The sequence below is a fragment of the Phaseolus vulgaris genome, chromosome 3 (genome assembly GCF_000499845.2).
Source record: "Phaseolus vulgaris cultivar G19833 chromosome 3, P. vulgaris v2.0, whole genome shotgun sequence".
In the NCBI taxonomy this organism is placed as follows: Eukaryota; Viridiplantae; Streptophyta; class Magnoliopsida; order Fabales; family Fabaceae; genus Phaseolus; species Phaseolus vulgaris.
In genome coordinates, this window is record NC_023757.2 from 4,937,539 (window position 1) to 4,955,843 (window position 18,305).

Consider the following 18,305-nt stretch of genomic DNA (forward strand, 5'->3'; position numbering starts at 1 on the left):
ATTTAAAAGAATGATATCGTCCCTCAATTTTGGACAGGTGGTAATTGAAATATTTCATTGTCTTTATAGCAGATGTCACATCTTTTTAGTCATATCATGGTTAGAGAGAACAATATATTCCTAATTGGATTTTAAATGAGTCTGATAATTTCACTCTTAAATCGGCTATGATTTTTTTCTTTGATCCGGTATTAATACTCGTACTAGTAAAGTTCTTCGTCCTTTTCTTGTTAGATGTGAGTTTCCTACATCAGATTGGGTTAAAATTAGCACTGATGGGACTGTTAGGGATATCCTGGTCTTGCTACTTGTGGAAGTATTTTTCGTGGGAGTATGGGAAAATTTATTGAAGCTTTCTATGCATTTCTTGAAGTTCTGTTATGATTGCTGAGTTTTATGTGGTTATACATACTATGAATGAAGCTCAAAAGATGGAGTTTACTAATGTCTGAATGGAATGTGATTCTGCTTTGGTTTGTGCTCCGTTTATTGTTATGACTAATGTTCCTTGAATGTTTCGTAATTGATAGAATACTTGTCTTAATTACTGTGGAAAAATCAGATTTAGAGTTATTCATATTTTTCGTAAAGGAAATATGTGTTGGTAAGTTGGTTAATTTAGGATTTATTCATAGAAAATCTTTTCATTGATATAATAGGCTACAATAGTTTGTTCTTAAAATTCTTTATGAATAAATATAGTCTATCTATGTATCGTTTTTTGTTAACATATGGGTTTTGGTTAGTTTCCTCATATTTTTATCTTTTTTTTTTAATAATATTTTTTCATGTGATGACATATTATTGTTGTTGTTTGAAATGTTAGCATAACTGAAATATCAAGTTGCATTGTCATACCTAACAAAGCTTTTAATTTTTTAAAAAAAATTATTTAAAAAAATTCAGTTTTTCTACAATTCAACTCAATAGTATTAATTTGGTTCCGTTTACATATTTGTTAATAGCCGGTTAAAATGGATGAAGTGCATAATGACTTAAATGAATTAAACTCGAATGCATCGTGATTTCAGTAAATTAACTAAATTGAAGTAATTTAAAATGTTTAAATTATATGAATTATTTAAATTATTATCGGTGATAAATAAATTTTGAAGTATATCTTTTAGTCTTATAAATTATAGTCCAGTTCAGTCAGTTCACATAGTTACATTTAAGAGTAATTAATTCTTTAAAATTAAATTTAGATAATAATAGTCCAGTTTACTATTTAAGAGCAATTAATTTTTTTAAAAATTAAATTAATATAATAATTGTAACCTCCACTTACACAGCACATCAAGAGAACATTTTTCTCTCTCTAAAATTATAATCTCTTTTTTTTTAACTCTTTTTTTCTCATTACATCATCTCTTTCTTTTTTTAACTTTTTTTTTCTCATTATATCATCTCTTTCTAGTGAATGCACTCATTTCTTTATAGTGAATGCACTCAATGCTATGTTAGATAACTTTCTTTATAAAGAGGTTGAGTTCAAAGAATCCTCATTTTTAGCTAACCAATAATGATTTAATCAAAAGAATATTCAGTCCGAGTCAGGAGTGAGAGAGTCTAAAAAATACCAAGTTATAGTTAGTAGCGGTTGAATCCAAAGAATATTCAGTTCTAGCTAATAGTGGTTGGATCCAAAGAATACTCAATTTTAACTAAAAATGATTGGGTTTTAAATAATACTCAATGGATTAGTTAGGAGTAGTTACTGTCAAAATAATACTCGAGACTTTTAGTCAATAATGGTTGTGCACCAAATAATGCTTAGAGCTTTAGTTAACAGTGATTGAGTGTCAAATAATACTTGAGTTTTAGCCATAAGTAAGTGGGTTCAAAAAAATATTTTTCTTGTACTTCGACGACATTAGTATTATTAGTGAAACTTTGTTAGTTGGTCAGAAATTAGCTATATTATGCACTATCAAATGAACCAGTATTAAACAAAGTATAAATCTCTCTAACCCTTTATCTCTTAAATTTCGTATTATTTAATTGTAAAGAATATTAGAAGAATAAATTTTACAAAAATAAGTTTTGAAAAAAAATAATTAGACAATCAATCTATTTGAAGTTGTGTCTCGCATATCTCTTGAGATACATTTTTTGCTAAAAATGTTGAGAGATGGTTTGTCTTATAAAACTGCTATTAGTATCATATGATATTCATGAAAATTTTAGAATGACAATTCAATCATAAGATATATTTTTCTATTTCTTCACAATTCTATAATGATTTAGAGGAATTGAATTCAATTACATCATAATTTGAGTAAATTAAAATAAATATAAATAACATAAAATACTACATATATACATATATTGTTTAAATTATTGCAAATATATATCTTATTTTCATATATATTTGTCAGTCTAATAAATTATAATCTTTTTGATACAGTAGTATAATATTATATTATAATTTTAATAGGTATGATCTGATATTATAATAATAATAATAATAATTTTTTATATTCTGTATTATAATTAAATATTTAGTTTTTTCAGTGAAAAATTGTTTACAAAAAATTAAAATATGAAGACATGTATATCCTAGAATAAAAAAATAAAAATAAAGAAAGGCAATTTTTTTCTCTTCTTCTCCCTGATAAAATGTAATAATTTAACGTTCAGACTAACATTCTTCCTTGTAATTATATCAATTCAACAAATTTTAATTTTAATAATTTTTTTAAAAAAATTAGTTGAATTTTATACATTTTTATATATAAATATTATTCTTTATAAACGTCTACACAATTCATTTACCTTAAATTGATACAATTATTTTTTTTAGTTTTAAAATGTCTTTGAAAAAATGTAATTAATGTTTTTAGTTATTCAAATAAAAACAATAAACAGGGATTAATCCTCCAAAACGTAAAAAAAAAAAAAAAAAAAAAAAAAAAAAATTGTAATTATCATTTGTACATTCATCACAGGATCTAAGTTTGAGGGATAGCAGATTCAATGATTATAGTTCACAAAGATAAAATTTATTCAAGGTTTTTTTTTTTTGGATAAAAACAGTAAAATCATATAAGGAAAGACTTTTGTTGGAGATCCCACATCGACTAGAGATAAGGACATTTCATAATATATAAATGGGTGCAAACCTCACTCCATTGAGTCGGTTTTATGGGGTTGAGTTAGGCTTAAAGTCCACTTCGTAACATGGTATCAAAGCCATTTCGAGCCTATCGTGCCACCCGCTATCGGGCCGCTATCAGACCACCCATAATATATAGTCCACGCACCCACCCTAAAGTCGGTTTTATGGGCTTCGTAATAACTTTTTAAGCACTAAGCACCGTTTTTTTTTTAAATGTGACTATACTATTAACAAAGAAAAATAAATATATGCAAAAATATCAATTATTTAGATTTAGATAAGAAAATAAGATGATATAAGTATGATTAATAATTATATTAGAATGAAATATTTTTGAATTTATTCTTATTAAATAAATTTAACTAACACAAATATTTTAATAAAATGAAATAATAATAATTAATAATAATAAAAAATAATATAAATATATATATTTATTTATAATAAACAAATTATATAATATTATTATTATAAATATAATAGTACTATTTACATTTAATACAAAAATATTTTTTATTATAATTTTTGAATTTATGAATATTTAAATTATTTATTTTTATATAAAAATTGTCAATTTTTACATGTATTCAAAATTTTACATGTAAATTATTTTCTGGTCAAGTAACTCGTATTTTTTCATAAATTAATTATTGAACTATATCATATTATAATATTAATAATTTTAATTCATCCAAATTTACAAAAAAATACCTAATATTTTATTATTTTTAAAGACAAATGTAGATTTGTAATCTTACTTTTACACCTTTAAGAAAATAAAAATATCCTCACAACCATCACTCACAAACTTCAATAAACTTTCTTCACAAATTCACTTTAACATACCTCAATCCAAATACACTAACTTTCTTCACACTCTCCTCTCAAATCTTCACACATCCACACTTTCTTAAATCTTTGCACTTTCACTCCTCGATCAAGATAGAACCTAAATGTATGCATAATGTTAATCCGAGCACTATAAACCTTTTTTTTAAATAAAGTGTCACTAATGACTAAAATGGTCATTTGCAAAAGAAATTTCTAAAAAAAATAAATAAAAAAACTATGTCAAATTAGGAGACTTAAAATGCAATCATTCCTATTCCTTTTTATCAATCACCCTTTTTCCTTTATCGTCTCTCAAATCTGTTTTTTTTTTACTCTTATTTCTTCATATCTCATTTCTTTTAGAATTTGATTACACCTTGCAATAATGGAGAAGTTGAAAATTATTTCTATTTGATTTCCAAATAGAATAAATTCCTCTTCACACTAAATATTTTCTATTCTTTGTTGTTCTTTATGATTTTGTCATCGATTTTGGTGGAGTTAGTTGATAAAAGTGTTTCTCTCAATTGGTTGAGTCTATACTAAAATTTAGTGATGTTTGGATATCTTGTTGTCTTTAGATTTTGGAGTGACTTCTCGCTTGAGTTTAATTTTTTTAAAAATAAGAAATTATAGATAAGGGAAACTACTTGTGTTTTTTATAAAATCTTGAGATAGTTGATTTAGATAAAAACTTAATCTAGTAACTTATTATGCATGTTAAAGTATAAAGTAAGTTAAACCGATATTTGATTAAAGTTTGATGGATATGTGAGTTTGAATGATTTATATTATATTGAAATTATTCAAGGATGTTGTTTGAACAAATTATAGTTTGGATTAATCAATCTGAAATGTTTAGAAATTGTATTATTGAAATCTTTATGAAAAGATACTTGAAAACTCATTGAATTTGTTGTTGAGGTCGATTTTATGATATTTTCGCTTAAGTGAGAATAGTCATGCACTCAAATTCCATGTTTTCGCTCAAGCAAACAAATCTTCGCTCAAGCGAAAATTAACCCTCTTGGTACTCAAACAAGTCCATCTTTGTTCAAGCTAATAAAAAACTTTTTTTTCCCTTGTCTCTTTGAATTGGATTATGCATGAATACTTTTATAAATGTAAAGAGAATATTAGTTTTATATTCAATTGATTTGTGAAATTCTTTATTGATATAGGTTGAATGAAAATAGTTACTGAGGATGGTGAAATTTGTATGAAATTTAGGTCATACATTTGAGATAACATGTAAGTCATTGTTTAGTTGTGTATTAAGTATGGACACTTATGTTCTAACAAATATTCCCTTACTTCACTGACAATCTAAGTTACATAAATTAAGATATAAGTTGGTGAGAAGTTGAAGGGAAATTCTTATACACCATGACATATGTAGATGTATTACCTGAGTTGTATTAAACTTACCCTGATATGATGACACTGAGATTTTCTTGTGAATCTAAAAACTATATTAGATAAGATGTTAGTATCTGGTAGGACATACTCAAGTCGAATCTTTTAGAAGACGTCAAATGATATTCCCCTTGTTGAATATTCTCGTTATATAAATTCATGTGTGGTATTTATAGTTGTTGAATGTTTTAACGTATAGATCCATGTGATCTATATGTGGTTGTTATGTTATAGTATTGGAATTAAATTAAATTTGTGTGGTTAATACATGAACTTTGTATGTCTATGTTTGATTGAAAAAAACAATGAATTATTTATAAATTACTAATCTAATTATTTATTTTTATATACATTTTTGTGTGTTAATAGTTTACCTTCTATATATTTACTTGTATTATGAAATGTAATAACTATACTACCTACACAAATAAATATATAAATATATATGATAAATTTTGATTTTTTTTTTTAAATATTTGTATTTTGATACATAAATTATTTGTATGTTTTGGATTATAATTTTGAATTAGTATAAAGTGTTTACTGGATTTTTCATATGTAATTCTTAGCTTCTTAATTGGTGTTCGTTACAAATAAAGTTCAACTTCACTTAATATCACGGTAAACAAAATTTATACCATTAATTAATTAGAAATTAAATATGTTTTTTAAATTAATTATTATGAAGGTCAAAAAACTTTCAACAATTTAAATTAAAATGATAACGTCAATTTTTTTATATATATCTTAGTATAATTTTAAATGTTATCAATGTAAGAATTTATTTGAACATTTTTCTATCATTGTTACTTTTTCGTGAAATTCAGGTATAAATAAGCTTTCCTTATAAAAAAACAAATTTGAAAGACAAATGCATTTTCACGATTTTTTTAATAATATTTATATCATAAAGAAAATAGATTATTCGATAATTTCATTTAATTTTATCTTTTCATTGAATAATTTTTGTTTTTAAAAATAAAAAATAATTTATTTATCTAATAAATAATAATAATTTTTTTTTATTAAATCAATATTTTTCTTAAAAGTTATTTTTACAAATATATATATATATATATATATATATATTAAATTGTATTACTTTTCTTTTTTAATTAATCATTTATAAAAATAATAATATAAACTATAAAAAAAGGAAAACTATAAAGAAGATACATCATTTGCTAACTTCTTTGTGTCATCTTTTAATTGTATAATTTTATCCTTAATATCACTAAAAAATATTTTATTTTTTTAATTAACTAAACAAGTAATTGAATAATTTCTCTTTATTTCAAACTAATTAAATAATTTATTTTAAAAATATTTTTTATAAAATTATATATATTATAAATTATATTATTATTTTTAATTAGTCATTTATAAAAATAATAAAACTACAAGAATATACCTTTGGTAATTTTATCTTGTGTCACCTTTTAATTGGACATTTTACCTTTTAATGATTAAAAAATAATTTATTGAATAAAATAAGTATTGAATTTTTATTTATTTCAAAATAATTAAATAATTTTTTTTAAGAAAAACAAAAATTACATAATTTTTTAATACTATTTTTATAAAATTATATATATTTTTTAAATTTTATTTTTCGATAAATATTTATAAAAGTAATAAAACTATCAAAATTATAAAAATTATAAAATTTTATATATTTTAATATAATAAAATTCTGAATACACATGAAATTACATGTGTTTTTGCTAACTTAAGTAAAGAACATGAAATAATTTTATAAATAACGTGTTATCTGTTTTGAAAAGTGTTGAGGTGGGTGTTGTGCTTTTTTTTTTTCACATAGTTAATTATTACCAATAATGAGATAATGGATTTGTTATACTCTGTAATGAAGTGTGGTGAGGACTTCAAAAGGAATAAGGAACTTTATGCTTTTTGTTGTAAGAGTCAAAGGAGCATTCTTTGGAATTTTATGATTGCTTTTAGGTCATTTTATTATGTGTCTCTAAAGTTCTTAATTGGGTTTAATGAAAAGTAGATGATGGAAGGGTTCATCACCACCCAACCCTAACTGTCAAAAGTCCATACCCACTTTTCTACCTTCTTTTCATCATCTCTTTCTTTTCCTTTATTCTTCTTCTCCATTTTCATATTTCATATTCCTTCATCAAGTTTTATAACTTTATGTTTTCTAGATATAAAAATATGATTAGTGCTTTGTTTGGAATACAAGATAAAAAGACATAAGAAGTAGAAAAAACAAGGAAATATAAAAGAGAAAAGAAAAATAGTAAAAAGAATGAAAGTAAAATTTATTTATTTATTATTAATATTTTTACTCTATTTTATTTATTTATTTAATATTATTGTTTTAGTTGTTAATTTTATTATAATAAAAATGTAATATATATATATATAAATAGCATGATTAAAAAGAATTACAACTATTATAAATAATTTATTTTTAAACTTTGGAGTGTTAAATATTATATGGAACATTAGCAATCATATTCAAGGAATTTTAGAAAATACTTATGTATTTGATTCTTTATTAAAAAATGATTATATATTATTTTTAGAATATAGTGTTTGATAGTTGTAGAAGTCATTTATTAGTCAAAACATTTTATAGTTATATTGAAGTTGTTTAATAGTAAGTCTTTTGATAATTATGTGTTGCTCCCTTATTGAATTAGTAGTATTTACGTTTTGTTATGGTAATTAATTGTCATAATTAATATGTTTTTTTTTTTATAAGGGTAGATTGAGCTTTAATTTTTGTGTGTATAAAATGATTTTTATAAGTGTTCGACTTACCATTTTGTTGTGGGCAGGTGTTAGCAATATCTCCATATGTGTGGTGTCTTCATATGTGTGGTGTCTTCATATGTGTGGTATGTGCGGTCATCTTATATGTGTATTGGGTGAAGGTCTTCGTCTAGCTCGATACAAGTATCATTCAGCTAGGGATCGAGATCCATTAAAACAACCATGTACTCCTTCATGGAAGTTCTTGGTTCTCGGGACCAGTCTCTGCTCGGCCCTCGAGACCTTTACGATTGTTCTCTTATGCGATCACGGATCGTTTGCACAATGAATCTGGTGCATGTCTGCCATCTCGATCCTTTTCTTTTCCTTTATCTCCACCAGTATCCACTCGAACATTATTGTGATACTCATGCAGTTCTTCTAGTTGCATAAATTTGGTCGCTCGTTGCCTGAGTTCGCCAGGGACCTTTGCTGGTTTTTTACATAGACTATTGACAAACGAGCCAGACCGAAGAGCGGTGACTAAATGATGCATGACTATTTTTGGGCTAAGACTTATGATGTTCAGAGACAATTTGTCGAACCTCTCCATGAATTTTCATAGTGATTTTCCTTTCTCTTGTCGTATATTGACAAGCGCTATGGATGTTAGATGATGCGGTCAACTTGTTGCAAATTGAGTGCCGAATTTGGATAAAGGAGTTTTGAAGCTATCCACTGAGTCAAATGGAAGTCTTGTGAACCAACTGAGTGTTCCTCCTTCCAACGAGGTGGAGAACACTCGGCACCATACTGGTTTATCTCATGTATAGAGACTCATTTGGGTTTTATACACATCGATGTGTTCATTCTGATATGTGGTACCGTCATACCGATCCACATTCAATCCCTTCCAATTAGGAGGGAGTTGTGCTTCCATAATTTCATCTGTGAAGGGATGTCCTTTCGGATCTTCCTTTATGACGACAATGCGCTCTATGTGTAGTCTGGAAGACTGATAAGTCTGAGTCCTGGTTGTAGTTCTCTGAGGAGAAGGTTATCTTTGTTGTCTATGCCCAACTCTATGCGTAGGATCAACTAGTTGTTGCCTCGTCTCTTCATTTTGTCTGTGAAGATTCACTTCTCCTTTTCGTTCTTCTTGCGGATAACCGCCCCCTCTTTGCTCTTTTGGCGCATTTCTTCCATCTCTTTCTATAGAGCTTGGAACATAGTGATCTGATCTGCCTCCAAAATTCTGTCATTTTCCATTTGTCATGTCGAAACCATCGTTGCTTGCTGTGATTCTACTCGGTTCATAGTGGACACCAATTGTACTTGCATGGACAAAGTGTGCCTAAATAGTACCTAAGATTGGTTGTAACTATTGTTGTCAATGTTGGTCGCTAGGTCATGCTCCCTTGTATTCTCGTTCCTCAATTATTTGCTCCTTCAGACTTCAACACTTCCTCTCCTTAACTGCTTAGTGCTCATTCAAGAGTAAACTTGCATAAGGTTATCTGATGATCAAGTAAGTACTTTGTATTGAGAGTATGTATTGTAAAACTGATAAAAACGTACCTTACTCCATTGTAGATGGCTTACTTATAGTGTTTGGTAATGAGTTATTTGTTTAATGGGCCATATATGATGCATATCATTTGGGATTTAGAGTAATTTGTTCAAATATTTATGTATTAAGGTGATATTTGAATATAATATTTTATTCTTGATTGATGATTGGTATTATCATTTTATTTGTAATGCTTGTTTCTATGATCTAGATCCTTAAATTTGACTCAAAAGTATTTCTAAGTTTTTGACTCAAATGATAATGCTTAACATATTTGAATGCTAGGAATAAATTTGAAATTTTAATTGATATCAATGTCTAATCATAATGATAAAAAGTTTTTTTATAAATATGCGAGCAATCAATATTTAGGAGACTCTCTTAATAATTTTATATGCGAGGAATCGATATAATGATTTTTATACGGGCATCGATATCAATCAAAGGATAGAATATTACCATGCTAATCAAAATACACAAGTGTAAGAAGGATGAACCCTAATCCCAACAAACTCTTTGACTAGTTTTCTTTTAATTACTGCAATCATAACAAACTCCCAACAAACTTTATTATTCTATTTTCTATTTAGTGAATCTTTTACTTGATAATTCAATTGTTCCTTGTGGGTTCGGTATCCGTCCTTAGGGACAAATTATTACTTTTGACAATATGGTGCACTTCTCGTAACATAATAAGAATTATGATTATATTGGTAGGGTCGCCCAACATAAAATGATTTTTTTATAATTTCCTATGGTTACAGGCACACTTACTTGGTTCTTCGTTATCATTCCACCCTCTTGACTTATCTAATCTAGCTTATAGGGATGAGGATGTGGGATAGTTTCCAGGGATAACTTATTCACTAGTTCGGATCTACAACAATTACAACATGAACCATTATCCATAATTACAGAACAAATTTTATAAAAAAAAATTACATATTGTATGGAATAGGTTATCTCTCTGTGATTGTTCTAATTCAACACTTTCGAATTATGGAGGAAATTGCTTCCTGCAACCAACACTTTTGAATTTGCTGCCAACACTTTCGAATTTGCACCCAACACAATTTCAAAAATTCTGAAAAATACCTTTATTCTGAAAATGAAAATTCAGAATTTAAAATAATGCATTATGGAAAAGTAAATCCGGAAAAGATTATTGTGTTACGGATAAAAAAATTTGAAATTAAAAATAATATATTCTGAAATTTTTTATCCAAAAGACATTATTGTGTTCTGAAAAAGGGAGTCCGGAATGTAATTTTATATGTATCCCATCCTTTTAAGGGTATTTTTGTCTTTTCGCCTGTAATTGGGTGTAGTGGTATGGTGCAGGAAGCAATTGCATACTGTGGATACTACCAGGAAGAGTTTGATTCGGGCCCAGCCCAACATACAATACGTACTTCCTTTGCAAAAATATTCAATTTACCAATCCTACCCTTCACCCCTTCCAACTCACCAAATCTCAACCCTAAACAACCAAAACAAAACCCTAAACCTGAACACACACACTCTCTCTCTGAGTCCATTGATGGCGTCGCAAATGGCGATCCTCTTTCGCACGCGCTCCCTCCTCTTCCCAAAACCCTCTTCCCTCATCAAAACCATATCCACATTCCCCTTCCTCTCGCAGGAGCCTCAGCTGGTGGATCCCACCCCTCTCCCGCCCAACCCCGCCTCCGGCAGCCCTCTCTACCACCAAAACTGGCGCACCCCTGGCCCCTCCTCCCATCCATCCGCCCACGCGCTCGCTCCCGTCGGATTCTACAACCGCGCCTCCTCCGACTCCTCTGACCCTCAGGCGCTACTCGACCTCTTCGGCGATTGCATGGCCTCGCACCAGTGGACAGAAGTCAAGAACCTCTTCGAGACCTGGGTCCGCGCCCTCGACAAGACTGGCAAGCCTAACCGCCCTGACGTCAACCTCTTCAACCACTACCTCCGCGCCAACCTCATGCTCGGTGCTTCCCCCTCCGACCTCCTCGACCTCGTCTCTCAGATGGACGAGTTCAACGTGAAGCCCAATACGGCGTCATTTAACCTCGTCCTCAAAGCCATGTGCCAGGCCAACGAAACCGTCGCCGCGGAAAAATTGCTCCAACGGTTAGTCTTCTAATCGCACTCGTTCATTGAATTGAATTCGATGCAGTTCTTAGCTCTGAAGGTTTGGGACTACGATTGTTGAGACTAGAGATTACTATATTTCATATAGTATATGAAATATATAAATGGGTGCGTTGAGTTAGGCTCAAAATCCTCTTCTTAAAAGGCTTAAAATCCTCTTCTTAAAATGTTATTATTTTCGTTGTTTGGAAATTAACTTCTCCTACTAATTTGTAGAACTTTATACTTTTTCTATATTTTTATTTTTAAATTGTGCAGAAGTTTAAGAAGTTTTTTTTATATATTTCTCGTAGAGCTTCTTATGGTGAAGCTCGTTCTAATAGACTCTCTGTGAAATGTTAATAAGTTTGGATGGAAATTTGCTAATTCTTCTTGTCTTGTTATTCTATTAGGGGCAGTTCTCCATAAGCACATTTAACAAAATGAAAGTTCTGAGAAGAAGAAAATAAAAGCATGTTCTACGTGAACTGCACACATAAGTTCAAAGAATATATATTCTTTAAATATGTTAATAGATGACAGAGCTTCTATAATCTTGTTTATGCATAAGCTAATTTTGAGTTACGGATAAGTTCATTTTCTCAGTAGTACTTATTGAACTCTAAACGATTTTACAGCCATGTGAGTGGTCAAATGACCCTGATCAAAATGAGCTAATGAGAGGGCGTTGAGCATTGACTTGTGGTTAGTCCAGTGAACGGTATTGTGAAGTTCTTAATTTGCACAAAGTTAGATCAAATTAAGGTCTTGGATTAACTTTTATGTAAACACTTGTAGGATTAGAACAATAAGAAAATAAGAATGAAAAGTAAAATAAGTTTCTTTCTTAAATGATGTAGCTTCTCCAAAGTACTGAAATTAACATGTGGATATGAGAGAATTTTATGGGTTTTGGGTTTGGTTATGGGAAATTAATGTTCTGGAATTGCTTGCAATACTGCTTACCAGGCAAGAGGTAAGTGTGACAGAAGAACCGCCAATGGTTTAAAATATTACATGTTTAGTTAATTGTTATTGGATCGAAAAAAGATTGGTTAGAAGTTTTTAAATTGTTATTGTTAATCTTGGTGTAGCGGAGAGCCCACACTTTTTAAAAGCCAAACTGTTAAATGACAATAATTTAGAATTTGGAGTTGTCTAATTTCCTGTTGATGTGAGATTCTAGCTTCATTGTCAACTCATCGGGTTTGAAAGATCAGTCTGTAAACACAAGAGGGTAGACAGAGTGGGTTCTATGTCATTTTATTTGATTTGATTTGAGGTAAGCCTACTCTTAATATCTAGTCTGTTACGAAGGCAGGCTCTGTACTTCAAACAAAATTTTGTTTTTTAACGCTCTACTGAATGGACCTCTCTTATAAAACACCAAGTTGAAATGCCAATAAGCACACCAATGAGAATAACCACTTCAAGATAACTCATTAGTTTATAAGTCAAATCTGTCTGTGGTATTTGTACAAGTAATTGGGCACATTTTTTTGTTTATGTATCAAGCTTTGCTTTGTTATTATGATATCATCAGGATGTTGCAGACAGGAAATGACTCTCTCCCTGATGACGAATCATACGACTTAGTCATTGGAATGCTCTTTTCCACAGACCATATTGATGCTGCATTCAAATATATAGATCTAATTTTGAAATCTGGTAACGTCTTGTCAATGAAAGTATTTATGAGCTGTGTAAAGAAATGTCTCAGTAAGGGAAGGCTTGATACACTGGTGACAATAATTGAAAGGTGCAGGGTGAGTAATTAATCTTGTTGACGCATAATAAACTTTGTCTAAATTGTAATTTTGTCCCTATATTTTTTCGCCATTTTATCCCCATATTATAGAAATTCTGTAATTTTGGTTCAATCCTCAAATTTCCGTACATTTATTTCTTTTTCATTTTAATTAAATTATTTCTTGATGATACTTGAAATGAATATATAAGGTTTAGCGTTCAATTAAATAAGAAGTAAAATATAAGCAAAATTGAAATGAAACATATCTAAAATTGGGGTCTTAAATATCAGAGGAAATATTGTAGTGAGCCCAAAATTGCAATTTAGCCTTAAATTTGTCTGTAACAGATTTACTACTAACTTGATGCCTGCTTCTGTTAATGTTCTCAAATCTCTTCGTTGTTTCCAGGCATCAGATAAGAACAAAGCTCTTTGCCCCAACTGGGACTTGTGCAATCTTATTGTTGAAACTGCAACTGGAGAGGATAATAGCAAACTAGCTTTTTTTGGCCTGGAGTATATGGCCAGATGGATTGTAAAGGGTGAACGTCAAAGACCCCCTATATTCCTGTCTGTAGATGAAGGTTTAGTTCTGTCAGCAATTTTGACTGCTGGTAGATCCTATAATTCTGAGTTGCTAGGAATATCATGGGCTGTTTTGGACCGCTCACTGAGTAAAAAGAAAGCCCCTAATCCTGAGTCATATCTTGGGAAGATATATGCCCTTGCATCATTGGGAAATCTACAAAAGGCTTTTAGTACTCTGAATGAGTATGAGTTGGCTTATGGAGACGCAGGTCAAGAAGCTGAAGAATTGTTCTGCCCATTTACTTCGTTACATCCATTGGTTGTGGCATGCTCCAAGAAGGGTTTTGAGACTCTAGATAATGTATATCTTTCTCTGTTGAACAAAATATTTAATACTACCTAACCTTTCACATTTGTTACCAATCCAATCCTTTTCTGATGCATATAGTTTTTATTGAATTCACTTGTTAATGTTTAGAAGTTATCATTTGGAAATAGATTACCCAGTTTTTCATTTTTGACAATATATTTAAAAAGGCTTCCATGTTACTGTGACATGTTTGCAACATAGATTATATTTAGTGTTTGTTAATGTTACATTCAGCTTCATCTAATCATGCTCTGTTCTATTTAGGTTTATTTTCAACTGGAGAGTTTAAACCATGCAGAGCGTCCTTATAAATCTGTTGCTGCACTAAACTGCGTCATTTTAGGATGTGCAAACATATGGGACCTCGATCGAGCTTATCAAACTTTTGAGTCAATTGGATCTACTTTTGGGTTGAGCCCTAATATTCATTCGTACAACGGGCTGATGTATGCCTTTGGGAAGCTCAAGAAGGTGATGATTCCTTTTCTCAACCTACTTTATGTATCTTGTTGCTCATCCTCTCCACTCCTTTCATGGACCCCACCTTTAGAAAGCCTACACTAGACATTAAATCAAATTTTCTGAGCTTTGAATGCATGGCAGTTGCATTTGCTACCTCCATCCCTTTTTATAGATGTCTTTTGAGAAACTTGTTCGTCCCTTTTCTATAGAACCCCTTCCAAATTGTCTTTTTCAATTATCTTTTTTTTATGAAAATACCCGTAATTACTTTTAACTTTTATTCAATACACAAACAATGTCATATGAATAATAAGATAATTTTTCTCTCTGGTATTCGGATTGAGAAAGATGACTAGCCACAAGATTGTCTAGTGTAGCTGTTAGCGAATAGGTGGAAAGATTGAGTTGACAAGTCACAATATTTGTAAGTATAAAATGTAAGCAAATTTAATGCCACTGACTATATGAACCGACTTTTAAAGTTGATTTAGTTAAAATGGTCGTATATATATTGGTAGTATATTGGTACCACTCAGTCTGGCTTTTCTTTATTGTTTCAATTGTTTTGGGATTGCATGGGTTAATAAAAATGGATGCGTATATTTGGTTGGAAGCTTATGTAGGAGGATTGGACACGTTTTCTTTATAGTTTTTGCTGCTTAATTATTGTGTGCTTCAGGCTTTCAAAAAGTTATGTACTGCTGCAAGATGTAGTGTATCAAAAAAGGAAAACCCACTTATCTCTTTAATTATCTTGTGGCAGACACATGAAGCTTCGAAAGTGTTTGAGCACCTGGTGAGTCTGGGTCTCAAGCCTAACGCAAAATCATATTCTCTGCTAGTTGAAGCCCACCTGATTAACCGGGATGTTAAATCTGCTCTTGCAGTGGTTGATGATATGGTATTCACACTTTTTCTTAAAAAAAAGTATATATTTGCCAGCAGCAAAGGTCATTGATGTATATAAAATTCTTTGGCAGATAACTGCTGGATTTGAACCGTCAAAAGAGATTCTGAAAATGGTCAGGCGGCGATGCGTGAGAGAATTGGACTACGAAAGTGATGAACGAGTACAAAAAGTGGCGAATTCCTTGAAATATATATTGGGTACAGAAGCCCGGCGGGATATTCTGTTTAATCTTGACTACAGTGCGGGTTATGCTTGAATGGTAAGTTTTGACAACTTAAGATAAGTTGACACTTACAAGATGATTTTTTTAGAAAATTTAAGGATTAATTGATACTGGAAATTTTCTTTGTTTTCATTTCTCGTTTTCACTGTTTCTTATGCAAACTTTTAAAAATAGGAAACCAAGTGAAAATAAAAATAAGAAAGAAAAAACTCAATTCAAATGGTCACATGAAAATACTTACTATCGGACTGTAGTATTCACACAAATACACCACAATTATAAAGGAGTGTCTAAAATTATTGTTTGTTTTCCCCATTGGATAACCTAGCAGTAGAATGTTGTTTAGCACTAAACCCACTCTTCATATTTGATATTGTATAGTTCTTTTTGGGCAGGGCAAGGCAGGTGCATTGTCTTTGATGTCCCAATGAATTATTGGAATGATTTGACATATCTTTTATTGCATCCATCCATAACCAAGGGAATCACTTTGTATATAAGTGGATGCTGTTCTGGTTGCCAGGTCTGGATGAAGTAAAATAACTCGCCATACTCTCTATTTTTGTATTTGTGTTTGTGAAGTGGGGAGATTATTGAAGATGGAATTCGGTTTCCTAGTGAAAACCAAAGCAGTGGATTTAACAGCTAGGAATTATCCAATTTTAGTAGAGAGGATATAATCAAGGTCTACCCTTCTGGTTTTTTTGTTTTTTGACACTACCTATTTTCAACAACCTAGTGTGGCATCGACTTCAAGCTGCAAGGATTTGGTGACTGTATTTATGGTGCTGTGGTTGTACTACACTCTACTGCAAATAATGGCAACATTTTCAATTTAAACAATCAATCCATTTGATAATGTCCAAAATATCTAGACATAAATGTCTTTCTATAAAGAATGTTTTGCTCGGATGGTGTTTACTTAACAGAGATAAAAGAAAAGAAGTGGATGGATGAGTTTGTGTTGTGAACCAAATTTTGTGAGCATTTCTAAATTATTTTAACATTACATACAAACATATTAAACTCAAGAAAAATAATTAGTTATAGTTTAATGGAATAGATGCTGTCTTAAATTATAATTATCTATTTTTAAGCAATAAAAGTAATTATTTTGTGAACTGTATAAATTAAAATAAAGTATGAATTTGTAATTTTAATATTCATTTTTGTTACTGTGAATGCTAAGATTACATGTGTTTGACTTTTTTGTTTTTATATTACTTTTGTAATAATTAAATTTATTTTTAAATCGTTTTGTAGATTCTAGTGTTGTTTTTGACATTGTTAATTTTTAATTTGGACTCCTTTAGGAATACTTTTAAATCTGGATTTTACTTTTTTTATTTAAATTTGTTAATCTCTTATTTTTAAAATAAATTATTTATCTATAAAAACTATTTTGTTCACAATTTCATCTCTTATGGGTTAAGTATTATTTTTTAAAAAGATTATTCTAAAATAATTGTGTATATATACAGTAATCTGTTTACTTTCTATATCCTTATTATTTAATATATTCTCAGTTTAAATTTTATTTTTTAATAGCAATTTAATCATTAGAAAGATATTTTTAATTGTGACATTGTTAAAACTTAAACTTGTTAATCACGTCATGATATAAGTTTAATAGTCTATCAGTGCAATTAAATGTCTATTCTAATTAATTAAATACAAATGCCCTCAATTATTTAATAAAATATTTGGAAAAGTTAAGTATTAATGTAATATTCAACTGTTAATTATATTTATAAATAATTAAAGACTGAATGAAATGAAAAATAAAAATATTAAATATTTTTTTGCTTGAATACTAATTATTTGTAAGGAAAAAAATAGCTTTTCATTACAGTTATAGTTATTATTACTTTATACTCTTTGTTGGAATTGCTGCATATTATAAATAAAATGTGACTCCTTAATATTAAATTATCAAAATTGTATGTAAATATATGAATCTACATCAATTCTATATTTAATTTCTTACAATTATAAATTATAGTAGGTTTAACTTTTTTGAAGAATTATCATTTAAAAATATATTCATCTTTATAATTGTATTAAGCAAAAGATTAATACAAAGCTTCAATCACATGATACAATTTGTCTAAATAACTAAACAGAAATTAAATGAATTACCATGCATCAGTAATAATCAATATTATAAAAACCAAAACTCAGTCTCATCCTAAATTCTGAAAATTTAGTTTCAATTGAATAATTTTTTTTATGGTTAGTTGGTAAATAATGAAAGGACAAGTCCTCCATATCTCTAAAAATGTAATTAA

At 29.3% G+C, this 18,305-nt stretch overlaps 1 protein-coding gene across 2 annotated transcripts; it reads left to right on the top strand.

The window, feature by feature from the left end:
* The first annotated feature begins 11,099 nt into the window (after positions 1 to 11,099).
* Positions 11,100 to 16,864, top strand: LOC137806382 (pentatricopeptide repeat-containing protein At1g26460, mitochondrial). 2 transcript variants are annotated; one of them, XM_068606458.1, is made up of 7 exons: positions 11,100 to 11,774; positions 13,318 to 13,540; positions 13,934 to 14,413; positions 14,687 to 14,893; positions 15,648 to 15,785; positions 15,865 to 16,053; positions 16,413 to 16,864. In XM_068606458.1, exons 1-6 carry the CDS (start codon positions 11,203 to 11,205, stop codon positions 16,048 to 16,050), a joined length of 1,806 nt encoding a protein of 601 aa, XP_068462559.1. In that variant the 5' UTR covers positions 11,100 to 11,202; the 3' UTR covers positions 16,051 to 16,053; positions 16,413 to 16,864. The 2 variants fall into 2 exon arrangements, with proteins under 2 accessions (XP_068462559.1, XP_068462560.1); XM_068606459.1 differs by having other exon boundaries at positions 11,108 to 11,774; positions 16,399 to 16,864.
* The last annotated feature ends 1,441 nt before the right edge of the window (positions 16,865 to 18,305 follow it).